At 45.1% G+C, this 20,875-nt stretch overlaps 1 protein-coding gene across 1 annotated transcript in view; it reads left to right on the forward strand.

Annotated features, from left to right (window-relative positions):
* The window catches only part of BCAP29 (B cell receptor associated protein 29), a 110,319-nt gene extending 91,067 nt beyond the window's left edge, over nucleotides 1-19,252 (forward strand). Inside the window, exons 7-8 of the mRNA XM_040343544.1 lie at nucleotides 7,496-7,596; nucleotides 16,918-19,252. Coding sequence (XP_040199478.1) covers nucleotides 7,496-7,596; nucleotides 16,918-16,956 — 140 coding nt within the window. The 3' untranslated portion in view covers nucleotides 16,957-19,252. The remainder of the gene's footprint in view (nucleotides 1-7,495; nucleotides 7,597-16,917) is intronic.
* The last annotated feature ends 1,623 nt before the right edge of the window (nucleotides 19,253-20,875 follow it).

A 20,875-nucleotide genomic window follows, 5' to 3' on the forward strand; every position in this document is an offset into this window, starting at 1 on the left:
GATGACATAACAAGATAATGTTATTAAAATGTAATCTACCCTAACACTAAAATCCCTGCACCTGTGTTTTACATCCCCCAAACTGGAGCTGACAGGTACGTGAAAGCTTGCTGTTAATCTCTGTATATATTGTAAAGTCTTGTTATACTCACTACTCTGTGCAAAAAGTCTAAACGTGGTTCCAGATGAACTCTTCAATTAATCCTCAAGCAATCAGCAAGTGTTTTCATTGATGTGGCAAAAATGCTTCTGATATGAAATGTCTACGCCTCCTGATCCATAAACAACAGGGACTGTGACTTCTGTTGGCCTCATCTGCCTGTTTATTATCCATCAACAAGCCAGGATAGTAAATGGAATAGCTCCTTTTTTTTACTAGAGGACATTGGCACACTACCTCAAAGAAAGGTCTTCCTGGAAGCCCGAAAACACCCAATTAAAGAAACAAAAACACCATACAGATACTTGATAATGATTTTAGAGTTGTATGGAAAGGAGCTGGCAGAAGGGAAATCAATCTTGTGTAATGCAATCTTACCTTCTGGCACTGCCTGGAGCCTCTTGTGATTTATAAGCAGTGCCATTTTATCCCAAGTGACAGTGATAAGCATTGGAATGCATTTTCATTTTTTATCATTTCAGGTTCAGGTTATAATGAAGGTGTTAAGGTTGACAAATACTTTATATTTAAATACATTTTTTTAATTAAGTTTTTTTACACTGTTTTATATATGTTAAAAACAATGGGGCAGATTCACGTACATCGGCGCATATATAGACCGGCGTAGCGCATCTCAGTTACGTTATGCCGTCTCATCTTAGAGACGCAAGTACCGTGTCCACAGAGTATTTGCACCCAAATATGCGCCAGCGTACCGTAAATTAGGAGGCGTAAGGCGGGTAATTGAAAGTGGGAAGGAAGTGGGCGTGTTCCATTGAAATGAGCCGTGACCCCATGCAAATGAAGGGCCGGCCGGACTGCGCATGACGCAGACAATGATCAGCGCCTCTCTGCGCATGCTCAGAACTTGGCTCGGCGTAATCAGTGAGATTGGAACTAGGCCCGGCGTATTTAGTGAGATACGCCCAGTGCATAAATAGGCCCAGACATACGCCCTTCCATTTCAAAAGTACATCCAATTGTTTCCCTTCCTGAAGCAAGGTGCTTTTGTTCTGTTGTCTGTGGCTGTTTGTTGGTTTGTGTTGGTGTGTTGTTGGAGAGTCTTACTGGAGAGTGGTCTTGGTGTTTGTAGTTCTTGTTTGTTTTTGGTTTTTGTATTTCGTGTTTTTTTTTTTTTTTACATTTCTTGTTTGTTTGTGCTGAGTGTTTTTTGTGTCTGTTTGTGCTGAGTGTTTGGTGCAGAGATGGCACCAAAGAAGAGAAAGTTAAACTTCTCTCTACGGGAGAAGCAGATTCTGGCCAGGGCCATTACTCAACATGGGCGGTTTTTACATGGCCCTGAAAGTCGGAAGATCACCCCGGCCAGGAAGAGGCAGATCCTACAGGAGATCGTTGATGATATCAATGTGTTGGGGGGTGAGTCCCGGACCCTCAGTGGGATACAAAAGAAGATAAACGATCTGAGGCGCCTGGTCCGGGGTAAGGTGGCAAAGCTAACAGCTCATGCCAGGGGCACTGGAGGGGGACCACCTTTCACCATCCGGCTGACTGCTGAGGAGCGTGCGGTGGCCCAGTGCTTCCACAGGCAGCAAGTGGTGGGCCTGCCTGGCTTTGACTCCAATGAGGAGGCCGTGAGGACAGGTAAGTGTGTTTTTTATATTTTCTATCTGGTGTGTAGCATGTGTGGGGGGGGGGGGAATGTGACAAGTGTGTGGATCCTCCAACCTGTGTATGTTTTGTGTCATCCACAGATGGGCAGGAGGGTGCGGGGCCATCTGGCCAGTCTGCACCATCCCCTGGACATCAGGCTGATGAAGACATCCAGGAAAGCCAGGAGTCCTCAGTGCAGGGGAGTGGCCGCAGCTCTCCCCATGAGGAGGAGGGGGAGGAGGTTGAGGAGGTGGTTGAGGAGGAGGAGGTGACTTCTGGGAATGAAGTACATCTCCATTTGGAGGAGTCTCCCCCTAGGGCTGGCAGCAGTCAGGCCTCCACCAGGGGTAGCCCCTCCCACTCCTCCCCCAACAGGGCTCCCCTACTGCCAGGCCACAAGCCTCCTCTGGAGGCAGGAAGGTGACACGCAAGACCAGGGGTGTGGCTGAGGTTCTGCCGGAAAACCTGAGGAGGGACCAGGCCCGTCAGACCCGCCACCTGGGTCAGGTCACCCTGACTTTGGGACGCATGGAGGAGAGCCTGGCCTCCATGAAAGAAAATGTGCAGGACATGTCATGCAGCACCCTGGCAGTCATAAACTGTTTTAATGACCTGCACACCGCCACAGCAGGCTTGGGTGAGGATGTGTGGCAACCATGAATGTGGCGCTCACGCGCATTGCCGTGGCCTTGGAGGCCAGGCCGTCAGGTGGGCAGAGACCAGGGGATGCTCCTGATTCCCCCCCCCATGAGTCTCCCCTAAGGAGCCGGGGCCGTGGCCGCCCCAGGCGGGGGTCATGCCAGGGGTGTTAGATGTTTGTCTTTGTGTTTAGTCAGTGTTTTATGTTTATTATTTCGTTTTTACTGTGATTATGATTTGTTTTATGTTTGTGAATGATGTATGATTGTGGGGGTGACATTCCTGCCGGAAAAGGGGTGTCACCCTCATTTTTGGTGGAGAAGGGTTCCCCAGGACCAGGGAGAAGTGATCCCAGGTCCGTGTGAATGGTGTATGAATGTACAGTAACATAATTGGTGCCTTGGCGTGGCGTTGCTGCTCCCTAGTACCGTGCGGTGTACTTTGGTCTAATCCAATTTGATGAGGATGTGGGGTGTGTGTGCTAGGGACCACAGTGGTGTGCATGCATGCATTCTACTTGTGCCATGATTAATGTGTGGGTTTAACGTGCAAAGATGCCTTCTGCGAGGCGTCTCCTGGCTGCTGCTCCCTCAGAAGACGGGGTACCCTCGGTCAGGGGGGGATTGTGTGGTTCGGAGTTCAGGTCATCACGTAGCTCAATCTCCAGGCCCCTTCTCACGGCAAAGTTGTGCAGCATGCAACATGTCCCAATGATCTGGCACACAAAGTTTGGGGAATACAACAGGGTACCCCCAGACTTATCCAGGCATTGGAAACGGGACTTCAGGAGGCCAAAGGTGCGTTCCACCACTCCACGGGTACGTGTGTGTGCTTCATTGTATCTTTCCTCTCCTGGGGTTTGGGGGTTCCGGAATGGAGTCATGAGATGGGGTCCAAGTGCATATGCAGAGTCCCCTGGAAGGGAAAAGACAGGAGGATGTTAGTTGTGCATGTGCCCCTTGTGATGTCTGCATCATGGGGGGGGACAGTCATTCCTGACACCCATGTCACTCACCAACCAGCCAGCTGTCCCCATACATGTTCTGTTCAAATTCCATTGGGATGTTGCTTTGACGGAATATGTAGCTGTCATGGCTGGATCCTGGGTGTTTGGCACGGACGTGCCATATGAGGTATTGGGCATCGGCTATCACCTGTACGTTGATGGAATGCCAGTGCTTCCGATTGCGATATATGTGCTCTGTCTCATGGGGGGGGCTGTAGTGCCACATGTGTGCAATCAATGGCCCCCACGGTGCGTGCAAATTCTGCAATTCTGTAGAAATCACACATTACCTTCATCCGCAGGTCCTCCTGGGTGGGTTTGATGATTTGGTTGGCCATGCGTCTGAGGATTGCGGGGATAACCTGGTGCACACATCTGCTAATGGAGGATTGGGACATCCCAGCCACGGCTCCACTTGTGCGCTGAAAAGAGCCACTGGCAAGGAAATGGAGTGTTGCCAGTACCTTGACCAGTGGCTGCACTGCATGTGAGCGGCGTATCTGGCTGGTGATGTCATCTTTCAGGGTTGTGGTTAATTCCAGGATGGCTTCAGGGCTGAATCTGAAGATGCGATACACCTCTGAATCATACATGCCAAAGATGTCTATGCGTGTGCGGTATATTCTCTCCCGTGCCCTCCTCCTCCTCCGTTCCCTCCTCCTTCTGCGCGCATCTAAAGCCACTAGTATAGCTATGACCATGGATGCCCCTGGCATGTTGGCATACAGATTTTTGTCCTGCAAGTGTGTGTGCTCAGCTTGTCCCTAACGGTGTTGCTTTAGCTGATCTGCACACGTCTGGTGCAAAGTTAAACCTGCTTTTATGAGGGGTAACTTTAGACCGGACGTACAGCTGATGCGCACAGCGCGTAGCCTGCGCCGCTCAAACTTACTTTTGTGGATCGCCGTATCTCGCTCATTTGCATATTTGCATAGCAAAACAATGGTGCGTCTAGCGTATATTTGCGCCCACGATGCGCCGGTGTAGAAAGATTACGTCGGACGGAAAAAGCTGGTTTTCAGGCATATCTCGTTTTGGGGATACGGCGCATAGATACGCACGGCGCATATTTACAATTACGCCGCCCATCTCTAGATACGCCGACGTAAATGCTTTGTGAATCTGCCCCAATGTATATACAGCATAATGCATACAGTATTATTACAACTGTATGGGTTACCTAAAGAAAGAGCACTGTAAGGAGGCTGCTTTGAGACTTGATTTTAGCTTGAGGGTACTAAACATTTTTTTTTCTTCTTCCAAGAGCATTTTTGGAAAATATACACTTTTTTGAATAAAAAAAATAAGACATCAGTAAAGTTAGCCCAATTTTTTTTATATTGTAAAAGATGATGTTACATCGAGTAAATTGATACCCAACATGTCAAACTTTTATCCTTAAAAATCCATATGCGTCTTTTAAAAACGTCTACAGGTTGTATGTTTTGCATTACAGAGGAGTTCTGTGGCTAGAATTATTGCTCTCACTCGTGGTGATACCTCACATGTGTGGTTTGAACACCGTTTTTATATGCGGGTGCTACTCACATGTGTGTTCTCTTCTGCACGCAAGCTCGGGGGAACGGGGCGTTTTTTATTTTATTTATTTTACTTTTTTTTTTTTTACATTGTTCTTTTAAAAAATGGTGTCACTTGTATTCCCATTACAAGGAATGTAAACATCCCTTGTAATGGAAAAAAAGCATGACAGGACCTCTTAAATATGAGATCTGGGGTCAAAAAGACCTCAGATCTCATATTTACACTAAAATGCAATAAAAAAATAAATAAAAATAAATGTCCCTTTAAGAGCTATGGGCGGAAGTGATGTTTTGATGTCGCCTCTGCCCTGCAATTGTATGGAGCCGAGCGGGGGCCATCTTCCCCTCACTCAGCTCCATGCCAAGCTGGTCAGCTGTGGAGGGCACCGGAGAGCTGCGGGAGGGGGACCCTGTCCCACCACCGATAAAAAAAAAAGTGATTTTGCAGCGAATCCGAAGGTGAGACCACGTTTATCTGAAACTGGACTGCCCACTGAAGAAGTGGCTGTAGGGGTTATGGCAGGTAGCTGCTGCCATAACAATTGTATTCCACTTCAAAGTGCCGCTGTATAAGGACAGCGGGCAGTCCGTAAGTGGTTAAAATGATACTAAAGCCCATACTGTTTAATTTACATTGCCCCTTCTATTTCTGTATATGGATGATGGCACTGTAATTAGTTTAATAAAACATCTAAGTACCTTTTTAATAATCGATATACAGCTGTCACATCCAGATCTTCACAAGCCTGTCAGTAGAGAAACATAAGCAGTAGGAGTCCTCAGAAAAATATATATATATCAATAAACTGTTTTAAATTGTCAAACAAATATATATTTGAAATTAAATCTTAATTATTTTGTGAAAATAACATGGTGTGGGTGGATTTCTGCCAGTCACAGGCTGTGTCACACCCCTCCAGCACGTGTCTTAGAATAAGAGCTACATTTATTGATAGTTTTTTTATGATGTGGTTTTAGTGACACTTTGGTGTCCTTTTATGAAAGTGCGGTAAAATACCGCTTTTCAGTTCTCAGGCATTCTTAGGGGAGATCGCTCTCCTCTGAGTGCCTGTTTATGAAACTTTGTAGATCGGTTCTCATGTTGAGATGAGGAGCGATCTACAAACGGCTGGAAACTCCTGAGAACGGCTCCTCTCACTGTAATCTCGCGTGATATAGCGGGATTACAGTATGAGGAAGTGAAAAATACAAAAGTTGAACACGAATCAGCATATATTATACACCACATATTAATAAAATAATAAAGTTACATTCCCACCAAACAATATACATTAACCTATTTATTAAAAAACAGTATTTTTATCAATATTTAAAGCTCATACATGTGCCTATTTAAATGTGAATGGTGTATAGTATATGAATGGAATCCACATATCTAATGCAGCTATACACCATTCATATAAATGAAAAAAACATTTATAATCATAATATTTTTTTTTAATAAAGTATACAAATATAAACCCGTATAACTGTAATAGAACAGTCCATGTGTAAAACATATTTAAGAGTTTACATTTTTTTTGTTACTAATAAATTAGAAATGATATAAAAATGACTTCAATAATAGCATTTTAATGCAGGTAGAATTTATGTATGTATGTGTATGTGTGTATATATATATATATATATATATATATATATATATATATATAAAATATATATATATATATATATATTATTTTATATATATATATATATAAATGTGTGTGTGTGTGTGTGTATGTGTTTATTTTTATACGTATATATCTATGTATATATCTATATATATATATATATATATATATATATATATATATATATATATATAAAAATATATAGATATATACATATAAAAATAAACACACACACATATATATAGATAGATAAACACATATACATACACTATAAACTCCTAACCCGCTAATTTTGGGGTGTGTAATAGTGGGGAAGATGTGTTCTGACTGTATGGCTGCTTGTGTGTGAAGCATGGAAGTCAAAAGACTTCCTTCTTCCTCCACAATACTCAGCCAGCTTCACGCTTCTCTCTCTGATTCTCCACCTCAGAGATGGTGAATCAGAAAGTGAGAATTCTGTCACAGATCGCCAGTGAGGTGCTGAGATCGCACCTTCATAAACTGGCCGTTTCTGCGACAGTCAGTTACAGATTCGCACTGAGCTGATTACCTCAGCTTCATAAACTGTGTATGACCTGAGATCAGCGGTGAGAATCGGGATCGCCGCTGATCTCACTTTCATAAAAGGACACCTTTAAGTATAATTGTTCCCCATATGTAATCCTCTTTCTCAAATCCCTATTGGGAAATTGCTAAGTGAAACTTTTTCCAGGAGAATAAGTTGTTTGAGAGAAAACGTTCACACTCAAATGTCGATCTAGGTTCATATTTGCCTTAACTTGAACTGTCATCAAATAAACCAAATGCTTACAAACGCAGTTGTACAAGATGACCTACAAATCTATAGGTTTACCTGCTTTACTTGTGTTTTCCTGGAAGCTTAAATTTGATTCTCTCATTCCAGCTCTTTCCAAATCCCAAACAGAAGTAATTGCATTGAAGAAGCAGAGTGAAGGCCTTACACGAGAGTATGATCGACTCCTAACTGAACATGAGAAGCTACAGGTCTGTATTGTACTTTGTTTTCATTAGGGTTGTCCCGATACCACTTTTTTGAGACAAGTACCGATACTTTTTTTCAAGTACTCGCCGATACTGATAACTGATACTTTTTTTAAATGTCATGTGACAGTGGCAGTATTTTTTTTTTTTACAATTTTTTTTTAGGGGGGGGTGGATTGTCAGTGTGTTTTTTTTTTTATTTACATTTTATTTGTATTTATTTTAAAAATATATATATATTTATATATATATATTTTTTTTTTAATCCGCCCTGTTGGGGGTCTTTGTAGAGATATCAGGGGTCTTACCAGACCTCTGACATCTCCCCTTTAAGACAGAGAAAGGGACTAAGGACACAGATTCCCCAGTCCCTTTCTCAGCAGCCTCAGCTGAAATGAATGGAGAGAAGCTCCATTCATAAACTGAAGCATCGTAAACACAGGAGGTTACGATGCTCAGTTATATGAATGGACAGAGTCGGTGATCACTAACTCTGTTCATTCGGAAAAGGTAGGAGCCGGGCTTAGCGGCTCCTACCTCCACTCTCCCCCTGACAGATTGAGGGGGGAGAGTGGCACGGAGGGGGGGGGGGGGGTAGAGAGAACGGCACGGACAGGGGGGTTGGAGAGAGAATGGCACGGGGGGAGGAGAGAGAACGGCACAGACGGACGGGGGAAGGGGAGGAGAGAGAACGGCACGGACGGGGGGAGGGGAGGAGAGAGAACGGCACGGACAGGGGAAGGGGAGGAGAGAGAACGGGGGGGGAGAGAGAACGGCACGGACGGGGGGGAGGGAAGGAGAGAGGACGGACGGAGGGGGGAAGGGGAGGAGAGAGAACGGCACGGACGGACGGGGGGAAGGAGAGAGAACGGACGGGGGAAGGGGAGAGAGAGAACGGCACAGGGGAAGGGGAGGAGAGAGAACGGCACGGACGGACGGGGGAAGGGGAGGAGAGAGAACGGCACGGACGGACGGGGGAAGGGGATGAGAGAGAACGTCACGGACTGACGAGGGAAGAGGAGGAGAGATAACGGACGGACGGGGGAAGGGGAGGAGAGAGCACGGACGGACAGGGGGGAGGTGGGAGCTGCACGGATGGGGGAAAAACAGCACGGGCGGGGAGACAGCACTGAGCACGGGGGAGAGAAGACTTGCAACTCCCCTGCCTGCCCAGGTATCGGATGAGGCATCGGAGCATTTCCCCCCGAGTACAAGTACTCGGGGAAATGCTCGGTATCGGTACCGAAACTAGTATCGGTATCGGGACATCCCTAGTTTTCATGATGGCATTTTGTTTTAAAAAGCTGATCCTCATGCGCTTGTGTACCTGTTAGTCCTGTAATTGCACTTCCTTCATGTGTAGAGAAATCAGAGGCTTTCTGTCTTCTGACTTGGTTAACTGTAAAACGGCATGTATGCTTGCTTCTGGCAAAAGCTTGTTCAGTACTGTATTTGGTCTTTTACATTAAGCCTGTGTTGATTATTGAGGTGAATGTCAAAGTTGTATATATATATATATGAAATGTGAATGTTATAGATAAATGATTTTCAGGTGCGCACATACAGTAGGTGAACGCGATATTGTGTCAATCTCGCTCCCTTTCTCGGCAAGATTGACCACCTACGAGCCCCATCGCGGGAGCCAGCGCCGAGCTGGCTTGCCGCGATGGAGACACAGCCGTCATAGAAGCGACGGGAGATCCGACTTGGATTCCCGCCAATTCTACACGTGTGCGGCGTTTGTTATGAATCCTGAGGGGGAAGTCCCCGCCGGATTTTAAATAAATATCCGGCATGGGTTCCCCCCTCAGGAGCATACCGGCCCTTAGGTCTGTTATGGGTTGTAAGGAGAGCCCCCCTACGCCAAAAAAAACGGCGTAGGGGGTCCCCCTACAATCCATACCAGACCCGTATCCAAAGCACGCTACCCGGCCGGCCAGGAAGGGAGTGGGGACGAGCGAGCGCCCCCCCCCCCCCTCCTGAGCCGTACCAGGCTGCATGCCCTCAACATGGGGGGGTTGGGTGCTCTGGGGCAGGGGGGCGCACTGCGGCCCCCCCACCTCAGAGCACCCTGTCCCCATGTTGATGAGGACAGGGCCCCTTCCCGACAACCCTGGCCGTTGGTTGTCGGGGTATGCGGGCGGGAGGCTTATCGGAATCTGGGAGCCCCCTTTAATAAGGGGGCCCCCAGATACCGGCCCCCCACCCTAAGTGAATGGATATGGGGTACATCGTACCCCTAACCATTCACCTGTAGGAAAAATGTCAAAGTTAATAAACACACCACACAAGGGTTTTTAAAATAATTTATTTTTCTGCTCCGGAGGCTCCCCCTGTCTTCTTTATTAGCTCTGTTTACCAGGGGGGGCTTCTTCTTTGACGTCTTCGGGTGGGTGGGGGCCGCCATCTGGTTCTCTTCCACCGCCGGGGGGGGGTCGCTTTTAAAAAAGCCCCCACCCCCCGGCGGGTTTCCTCCGGCGTCTTCGGCGGGGGGGCTTCTTCTTCCGCTATCCCGACGGGTCTTCTCCGCTATCTGGGGGCCTCCTTCTATGTTTGCCGCTCGGCGCACCCCGGTTCTTCCTCTCGCTGTCCGGTGCCTTCTTCCGTGCTGTACGTCTTCTTCTCCTTCCGTGCTGTGAGTTCTTCTTCCGTGCTGTGACGTCATGTTCTTCACTTCTCTCCTTCTTCCGATGTTGACACGTCGCCTTTCCTCGCTGCAATGACGTGTGCGTGGCTTGCATCGGACCTATATAGGCCTCACAGTCCCATCATGCTCTGTACCTACCCATGTGATACCTACCCACGTGGGTAGGTATCACATAGGTAGGTACCAGAGCATGATGGGATTGTGAGGTCTATATAAATCCGATGCAAGCCACGCACTTGTCATTGCAGCGAGGAAAGGCGACGTGTCAACATCGGGAGAAGAAGAGAAGTGAAGAACATGACGTCACAGCACGGAAGAACTCACAGCACGGAATTAGAAGAAGACGTACAGCACGGAAGAAGGCACCGGACAGCGAGAGGAAGAACCGGGGTGCGCCGAGTCAACAGCGGAGAGCGGCGAACATAGAAGGAGACTCCCCGGAGAGTTGAGAAGACCCCCCGGATAGCGGAGAAGACCCGTCGGGATAGCGGAAGAAGAAGCCCCCCCGCCGAAGACGCCGGAGGAAACCCGCCGGGGGGTGGGGGCTTTTTTAAAAGCGACCCCCCCCCCGGCGGTGGAAGAGAACCAGACGGCGGCCCCCACCCACCCGAAGACGTCAAAGAAGAAGCCCCCCTGGTAAACAGAGCTAATAAAGAAGACAGGGGGAGCCTCCGGAGCAGAAAAATAAATTATTTTAAAAAACCCGTGTGTGGTGTGTTTATTAACTTTGACATTTTTCCTACAGGTGAATGGTTAGGGGTACGATGTACCCCATATCCATTCACTTAGGGTGGGGGGCCGGTATCTGGGGGCCCCCTTATTAAAGGGGGCTCCCAGATTCCGATAAGCCTCCCGCCCGCATACCCCGACAACCAACGGACAGGGTTGTCGGGAAGGGGCCCTGTCCTCATCAACATGGGGACAGGGTGCTCTGAGGTGGGGGGGCCGCAGTGCGCCCCCCTGCCCCAGAGCACTCAACCCCCCCATGTTGAGGGCATGCAGCCTGGTACGGCTCAGGAGGGGAGGGGGCGCTCGCTCGTCCCCACTCCCTTCCTGGCCGGCCGGGTAGCGTGCTTTGGATACGGGTCTGGTATGGATTGTAGGGGGACCCCCTACGTCGTTTTTTTCGGCGTAGGGGGGCTCTCCTTACAACCCATAACAGACCTAAGGGCCCGGTATGCTCCTGAGGGGGGAACCCATGCCGGATTTTTATTTAAAATCCGGCGGGGACTTCCTCCTCAGGATTCATAACAAACGCCGCACACGTGTAGAATTGGCGGGAATCCATGTCGGATCTCCCGTCGTTTCTATGACGCGCTTGCTGGGATGTGCTGTCACTATTCCAGTGAGTGCGAGATGTCGGCGAGATCTCGGCACCATGTCGCCGAGAATCAGCGCGATGCTGTCTTGCTAAAAACACAATATCACAAACACCTACTGTATCACTCCAGGCTTTTTCAGAAAAATTTTAAAGTCAGCGGCTACAAATACTGTAGCCGCTGACTTTTAATATTAGGACAAATACCTATCCACAAATCCAGTAGTGTCTTCACCCCAGCCGATTTTTGAGTCGGCTTTTGGGTGCTGCTGCCGCCCTCTCCACTAAGGGAAACCAACAGTGAAGACTTGTGACTTCACGGCCATTTCCCACTGCGCTTTGTGAATGTCCCGGCGGCAGGGGTAGGATGAGATCAGCCAGAATTGGGATTGGGTACCTCTCCCCCAAAATGTGCCAAATGTGGTAGTGGAGGAGGAGGCAAATAAGCAGAGCTTTCCCTTTTGGTTGGAACTCTGCTTTAAGCACTTTCCTCTAATTTGATAGTGTACATGTAATGAGGTTCTAGTTGTACCGTGGTCAAATTACAGCAAAGTTGGGGAAAAAACATCATGGTCTTAATTAATAACTGCAGTGCATAATTCATAGCGAACAGTAGTTATTTTCTGCATTCCCATTAATAACTATATGTTATTGTTAATTACCCATACTTTTTTCTATTTAGGATACATGATTGTGCGGAGGGATTTGTTTTAAAGTGGTCGTAACCCTACAAAAAAAAAAAATATATCCTGTTCCCTTATAGCAGGTTAAACAACCTGGTTGATCCTGCCTATTTTTGTGTTCCCCTTGGTGTGCTGACCATGGTAATCAAGGGTGCTGAGCCCTGCTTACCATGTCCAATTACGTGCCTCTGTCATCTGCTGCTCTCCTCTCTCCCCCTCCCTCCCTGCCTGCCTATTCATAGAAAAGTAAACTTTAAACAAAGCCTCTAAATACCTTTTTTTCAGCTATCTTCAGGCCAGCATGGTGGTCACGTGACCTCCTAAGCTGACATCAGAGGGAGATCTCAGCCCCTTCCGCTGTTGCCCATAGTTTAGAGGAATACAGTGGCCAGAAGTCACGTGACCGGCATAAAGATATCTGAAAAATTGTATTGAGGCTTTGTTTTCAACAAACACTTACACAGTGTGTTATGGCTGCATAAAAGAGAGGGGCTGGCAGTGAATGGTAGTATAAGGTTACAACCACTTTAGGTTTCTTTTTTTCTTCTTTTGGGATTGGTTGTATCAATAAACTTTGTATGGGGTAACCTCTCCAATTTTTATTAAACCTTTATTGTATTTACGTTTCATGAGTACCTCTAAAATCCTTTTTATTGTATTTGCAATTTCATAAGCAGCTCCAAAGTCCTTTAAGAATCTGATCATTTTACACATTTTCTGCATTCTCATAACCAATGGCCTTGACAAGTATTTTTCAGTAGTAGCCAATGAATAGTCAGGTGTTTTTTCCGTGTCCCCCCCCCCCCCCCCAGATATGTTTATATCCCTTTGAACAAAGCAGAGCTATAGCTCAGCTGAAAACAGCTTTTTGTTGTTTTTTTCCTTCCATTTCACCTATTCCCCATTGCACACAGCTATTCTTTGATATGTTCTTGTGGCAGATGTAAATACCTTATGTAAGACTGGAGTCAGCCAATGAATGGAGTCATGTGTTACACATCCAGTGTAACTGATCTGGAAATTGAATGGCCCAGAGCAATAAGTAGTCAGATTTTTTAATTTTTTTCCTTAGATATGTCTGACAGATTGAACGAAACCAAACTAGAATTCATAGTTGAAAACTTCTTTTTTTTTTTCTGCATTTCACCCTGCCCCATTCCATACAGCTATTCTTTGCTGTGGTCTGCTGTCAGATGTAAATACCTTATGAGGGGAGAAGTCCTGCTTAAAGCAGACAACTGTTAAAGTGGAGGTTCACCCAAAAACATCTATTTTTAACATTAGATTGAGGCTAATTATGCTAAGCAGAATCGAGTGTTTTTTTTTTTAAATCAATGCAGTACTTACCGGTTTAGAGATCGATGTTCTCCGGCGCTTCCGGGTATGGGCTGCGGGACTGGGAGTTCCTATTTGATTGACAGCCTTCCGACGGTCGCATACAGTGCGTCACGAGTTACCGAAAGTAGCCGAACGTCGGTGCGCAGGCGCCATATAGAGCCGCACCGACGTTCGGCAACTCGTGACGCGCTGTATGCGACCGTCGGAAGGCTGTCAATCAAATAGGAACGCCCAGTCCCGAAGATCATATCCGGAAGCGGCGGAGAACATCGATCTCTAAAACGGTAAGTACTGCATTGATTTAAAAAAAAACCCACCCGATTCTGCTTAGCATAATTAGCCTCAATCTATTGTTAAAAACATTTTTTCGGGTGAACTCCCGCTTTAAGGCGACCATATACGGTTCGAATTTCGAAAGAATTTTCTTTCGAAAATCGTAGCAAAAAAAATTCGGACGAATTTCGCACTGTTAGTGGGCTGCAGCAACAGCCGATTTTCGTGTGGCAAACAAATTTGAGGAATCCAACATGTTGGAATTTTTTTGAAAAACAAACGAATTGTGCGAGAAATGTAATAGAAAATAGAATGCGCATGTGCAAGAAAAGAATATTCCCAGAGAGAAAAGAATATTCCCGGAGAGAAACTAATATTCCCGGCAACATGAAGGTTTGGTCGGTTGAATTTCGAAAATCAATGGTGGCATCATCAGATCACAAAAAAAACGAACTTTCTGATTTTGAAAAGAAAATTTGTTCGAAATTTCGACCGTGTATGGCCTGCTTTATTCTTTTTGAACATTCACATTCATTTGTCCTATTTCCTGACATGCACACTATATCTTAATCATACAGTACAGGACACAGTTTTTCATAGACCATGAGTTATATGCAGGCTACCCTGAGGTGAGTGGACAATGGCAAAATAAAAACGTGTAAGAAAAGAAGAAGCCAAGGCGTTATAACAATCAGTAGAAATGCACCATTTATTGAGTAAAACATATCAGACTTAAACTTACAGTTAAACTGATGAGAAGCAGCTCCAGGAATAGAGATGAAATCTGCTGAACTCAACAGGGGCACAGGAGGTCCGGTGAGCTGATAAATGGTGAGCCGGCCTGCCAGAAAACTGAAATGTGCTGCAACCAAAGTAGCGAGGGAATGTGGGCTGACATATACATTTCAGAGCTGCACTCTTTTGTCAACGTCAAGAATAAAATTGTATTAAGACTGCTTCTAAAGCATACTCAAATTACCCTGCCCACTTCTTGAGACTCCAGTTTTTTGCTGGTATCTTTAGGTGATGGACTTGTCTGGAGATGTATTTTTCTTTTGAAATATACTGGGTGTTTAAAGCGGTAGTTCACCCTCAGTGTCAACATTGTACCATAAAATCAGGCATTGTAGCGCGAGCTACAGTATGGCTGTCTCGAATTTTTTATCCCCGTACTCACAGTGTACTGGTACATTATAGATTCCGACTCCCGCGGGGAATGGGCGTGCCTATGGAGAGGGAGGATGATTGACGGCCGGCTCTGGCACGTCACGCTCCCCGAAGACAGCCGGAGTAGGTCTCGGCTCTTCACGGCGCCTGGCTATGCGCAGGCGCCGTGAAGAGCCAAACCTATTTTGGCTATTTCCGGAGAAGCGTGACGCGCCAGAGCCGGCCGTCAATCACCTTCCGTCTGGATTGGAACGCCCATTCCCGTGGGCAGTCGGAATCGTCTATGTACGATTACACAGTGAGTACGGGGATACAAAATTCGAGACAGGCATACTGTAGCTCGCGCTACAATGCCTGATTTTATGCTAGAAGAATTTTTTTTTTCTTGTTTATAGGGTGAACCCCCGCTTTAACTTGAGGATTATACCCAGACTCCACAATGGGTGGCTGGCCTTTAATGTTTACGTTGGGCACTGGATCCTGTGTTAGGTGTTTGCCTTGGCACAACGTGTGCATTTAGCTGCAGGGGGCCATACAAGTCCAGGGCCATTGTCCATTTCTATGCTTCCCAAGACATGGATTCCCTGTATGTTGGCACCAGTTCCTGGCTTTCAATAACACAATCTGCAGTGCGCACCACAAGGCACAGGTTTCTGCCTTATTAAGACTTTTCTTCGGGAGTTGCTAATTTCTTCACTTAAAAGATTGCCAGTGGCCTTTTCATCTGTTAGGTGTGTTTCTGAGTTGGCAGCTTTTTTTTAAAACCTTTCTTGTTTTGTACAAGGACAAGGTGGTTGTGAGACCAAAACCTTCCTACCTACCTAGGGTGGTCTCTTCCATCTCAATGAGGACATTCTTCTGCCCCAAAACATGACAAGGATTTAGCCCTATATTACCTGGATGTGGTCAGGACTGTTAGAGTCTCACTTTGTTCTGCCTATTTTCTCCCATAAACGGCATACTGCTTCCTACTCCACCATTGCCATTTGAATCTGGCAACTTCTCTCCAGGGCCTATGCCCTTAGGGCAGAGTTCTTCCTTTCCCTAGTGCATCTCCTTCCACTAGTGCTGTTGGTATCTGCTTCCCAGATTTGCAAGACTTACACCTTATACTTGATTTAAATGCTCTCCAAGTTCTATCAGCTTCAGCCACAAGCTGCTCCAAGCTGTTATAAGAATGTTTTGTTTAGGTTCTTTAGCACTTGTTTTCTTCTTGGCCGATTGACAATTCTGTTTGCAATGCTGTTTCCCACTCCTCTGTTTGTTGCCAGAGGGCGATCTATGAATACGAGTCCTATGTCCTGTACTATATAATATAGGATAATAGGTATTTTGACATACCCATGAATTCCTTATCTTGGTGTACAGTACAGGACACAGGCCCCTCTGCTTTGTGTCTTGGTTACTCCTTATTGCTTGCTAACAAACTGGAGTCTCACAAAGTGTGTGTGGGAGGGTTGAATGAGTTTACTCTAAAGTGGCCTTATCAAGCTTTTTGCCAGTGCCCAATCACCTGAAAGTAGCCTGCAGATAACCCATGGTAGTCCAAGATAAGAAATTTACAGGTAAGTTAAAATTCCTATTTTTCTTGTGTGTTTGACCTCACTTGTTTTTTTGGCTAAACTTTGTTTGTGATAAACTCATGATAGGTTTGTAACAACATTGGGAATTTTTCTTTATACAACTTTCAGAAGTCAATGTGCCCACTTTCAAACTCAAATTTATAAAGTAGAGTTTCTCAGCCAGGGCTCCATGGCAGGTGGTAGAAGGTGCAAACAAGTCCGCAATGGGGTGGATAGGTATGTGGGATGAGGGAGCTTGGCCAACTTTATATGTGTGTTGTGAATGGGTCTTTATGGAAAAACTAAGATGATTTATGTCTTTTTTTTTTTTTACAGAACATTAAAGAAGAGGAACATGATAAGAAAGAACTGTAACTGACTCATCAGCTGTCTGTCTAAGAGACTAAAAGGATGTGAAAAGCTCATCTACAATCTTGCTTTATTTTTGCAACTCAGAGGAAATATGCAATAGAGAAATGCAAAGGTTTTCAGGTTATTCTGTGTGATGTAGAAGTATGGTCTTTGTTATCACAAAATGTATATTTTATTTTTATCAACAAATTTTGCTGACTTCTTTCTGAATAACCATTGTTAACTGCCCAACTCTGGCCTTAACAATTGTTTAGTCGCTGGTCTGGAGCAAACATGCAGCCAGTTAAGTCCGATATCACCAGTTGCAGATTTGTACCAGGCTAGTGTTTTAGAAATTCTTTGAATTCACAGAACAATTAGGAAAATGGCATTTTCAAAAGAAGACTTCAGCAATAGTGACGCATATATTTTACTTATCAGTAAGGGGCTTCAGATTATTCTGACAAAAAAAGTGTCACAATATTCTTCAGTACAGGTGGAAATAGACATGCACTGTTGGTTTTGGGGATTTTTGTGAATCATATATAACACATACATATGCTGTGAAGACATTTGTTTAGTTTTATTGGTAGATTTAGGTTTGAATGGTGAGAATTTGCATGTCTGATTTGTTATTTTTTTTTTATGTTTGTACGTCGTCAATGTTTTTCCTTTTCCTACCCAGTGTGATCAGAGTACAAAAATGTGTAAACATTTTAAGTACAATCACCTCGGAGTCTATCATTTCAGTAAAATTACACAATACTTTCACTTTAAGCCATAAAGTAGAAGTTTATTCACTTGCTGAGAAGTTTCTTCACTTGCTGTAGTTCATATCCTAAAGGTATACTGCTTACTACAAAGTGCTGCCTTCAGTGCCATCTCTCCACTGCTACAAAGAATAGGATACCCAGCCTCACCAGAGCGCCCTCATCTCTCCCTCTTTTCTGTAGTTCATATCCTGTTCTATTGTATTGTCACATTAAGCAGCTCTGAAGGAACCCAGCTCTGGCTTTGGAGTCTCCCTCCGCTCATAATCACCCAACTCATAGCTTACGGTACGAAACGTCCTTAACATCAAAGGAAGCTAATTTTCAATGTATGTAATGTAAACCTGACAAAATATAAATACAGGAGCGTGGCAATGCTGATTTTGTTGTAGAAAATACTAGTCTTTTGGCTGTTGGTCCTATAGCTAGCATACGGTACAACTTAATGATTCAAAATATTAATCACCTCAAGTACCAGCATGTTACACCTATTTAATTACCAGGCCATTTTTTCAGTTTTCAGTGCTGTAAAAGTTTGGCAACTACTCTGACAAGCAACATTGTAACCAAAATAAATTTATAATTTTTTTTTTGAGACAGAGCTTTCTTTTGGCAGCATTATTTTTTTTTATATATATAAAAGAAAAAAACTGTTCCCTTTCTTTATACAACAAATAAAAAGGCCGGACAGTACAAACTCCACCCCACCCCTTCCAAATGTAGACAGCCTAGATCTTATTTTTGCCTCAATTTTATTTTTAGAAATGAAGAGATGTTGGTATTGAGGTGGTTAAGGTGCACTTAGCCTTTAAAAGTCACCCACTGAAGCTAAGTGCAAGTCTTCTATTTTGTGTGCTATGTCTAGATGGCATGGATATACCCAAAACATTTTAAAACACCCCAAAAAATCCCTCAATCATTAGTGGTCAGTGACACTATAGAACTTCCCAAAACAATCCCAGAATAATTGTGGGTCAGTAGGATTGTAAAACTCCCACCCTCCATCATTGGCCGTCAGTAGAAACTTAACCTCCTCCCCCATCCCCCAAAAACAGTCGCAGAGTGGTGGTGGTTAGTGGCATTTTACATCTCCCTTAAAATGATCCAAAAACCATTGGTGGTCAGTGGTATTGGTGGTTGTTGCCCTCTAACCCCACAATTAGTCAGTCGTTTCTGCTGCACCCTGGATGATTTGATGCATGGAGTAATTCATTAAATCCTTTTCCTTCACCTTTTGCTGTTGTGAGAGGAAGGGGCAGATGCTCCAGTGCAAAACGTAATTTTGTTTACATTTGTGATCACTATAATTAGCTATCATAGTGATCACAATGCACAGATCCTCCCATAGGCTCTGTGCCTATTGCCTTTGCTCTTTGCTGTCTATTGAAAGTGGGAACTGTGGCATTGTGTGTGCATGGGTAAACGCTCCTAGATAAACAAAAAGTCTCTCTTCAAATGATCTATTAGGTTAAATAACCACTCCCCTTAGCAGCCTTTTTACTACAACAGCCAGTAAGGAGGTGGTTAAGCTAAAGCGCCACTACGGTCAACAACATAAGAAAAGTAAATATGTAGAAACATGCAGCGGCAGCCAGATTTGTTCTTTTGTTATCAGCCTTTTCAGACTGAGACACAATACTACAATGCAAAGAAAAAAACTGCGCTAACCAGAAGAATTAATGATCAGGTGTAAACCGGAAGGCTGCAATTAAGTGGTACAAATACAAATGGGAAAAAGAAAAAAACTGTGCCAACTAATAATTATACTCAGCAAGCAAGGCTGGTATAAACATGACAGTATGAACAAAGTCCAATTGATTGAATAATAAATGGACGCCTCAGATGATAAAACTCAGGACGAACAACACCCAGGTGCACTTGACATTCGTGGACACCACCACCACATGCAAAGCAGCTTACTAGATTGCAGATAAAAAAACTGTGGTGTATGATAATCCAACAGTGAATGAAAGCAAGGTATATCAAAGCCACTGCAGGGTTGTCCTCGGATTATGGAAACTCAGGTCCGTATCAGGTGACCGATTCATGGGTCATAGACATAATTAAAAGAAACCGGACCATAGCGTGATACTATTTAAAATGCGGGTTTATTAAATATAAAAATTCTTACTCACAGACATCCGTGAACAGTAAGCATGTAACAAACAAATGCCGGCCGGCACAATAGGAGCCCTTCCTCCTTGCGTTGAACGCGGTGACATCACGTAGGACGGCGTGCAGTGATGTCACCGCATTCAACGCAAGGAGGAAGGGCTCCTATTGTGCCGGCCAGCATTTGTTTGTTTAGAGCTGTTCTTTAAATGGGATCCGGTTGTGTGCAGATACACATTGCCACGAATTCTAGCTTTATATTTTAAAGCGGGGGTTCACCCTATCGACGAAAAAAAAAAAAAAAAAATTTTATTTTACCATAAAATCAGGCATTGTAGCGCGAGCTACAGTATGCCTGTCCCGAATTTTTTACCCCCGTACTCACCTTGTTCTCGTAGATTGAAGATACCGGGGAATGGGCGTGCCTATGGAGACGGAGGATGATTGACGGCCGGCTCTGGCGCGTCACGCTTCTCCGGAAATAGCCGAAATAGGCTTGGTCTTCACGACACGTGCGCATAGCCTGTGCGCAGGCGCCGTGAAGAGCCGAGACCTACTCCGGCTGTCTTCGGGGAGAGTGACGTGCCAGGGCCGGCCGTCAATCATCCTCCCTCTCCATAGGCACGCCCATTCCCCGCGGGAGCCGAAAAATACGATCTCCGATTGCAAGGTGAGTCCGGGGTTAAAAAAATCGGGACAGGCATACTGTAGCTCGCGCTACAATGCCTGTCTCGATGGTAAAATGTGTCGGGGGGGGTTGAACTACCGCTTTAAGTCTATGTTACCAGTTTGTATTAGGCAAATTGCAAATTCGTTTTTTTTATGGTTCAAGCTGTTAAAACCCACAAACCTAAATGTCTGCTACAGTAATAGGGAACCCTGGAACAGAATATTTCCATTTCACACAATGACTGCACACACTCTGACATCATCATCATCGAGTTTCAGACTATTCCATCTCGGCTTGTGTTTTAAAATGTTAATTAGCCCAGTTTTTGGGGGTCACCAAAGTATCTAGGTAAGACAGGAGACAGGAAAACTGTGAAGACATGATGCCAAGA

This window comes from Rana temporaria, chromosome 3 (genome assembly GCF_905171775.1).
Source record: "Rana temporaria chromosome 3, aRanTem1.1, whole genome shotgun sequence".
In the NCBI taxonomy this organism is placed as follows: domain Eukaryota; kingdom Metazoa; phylum Chordata; class Amphibia; order Anura; family Ranidae; genus Rana; species Rana temporaria.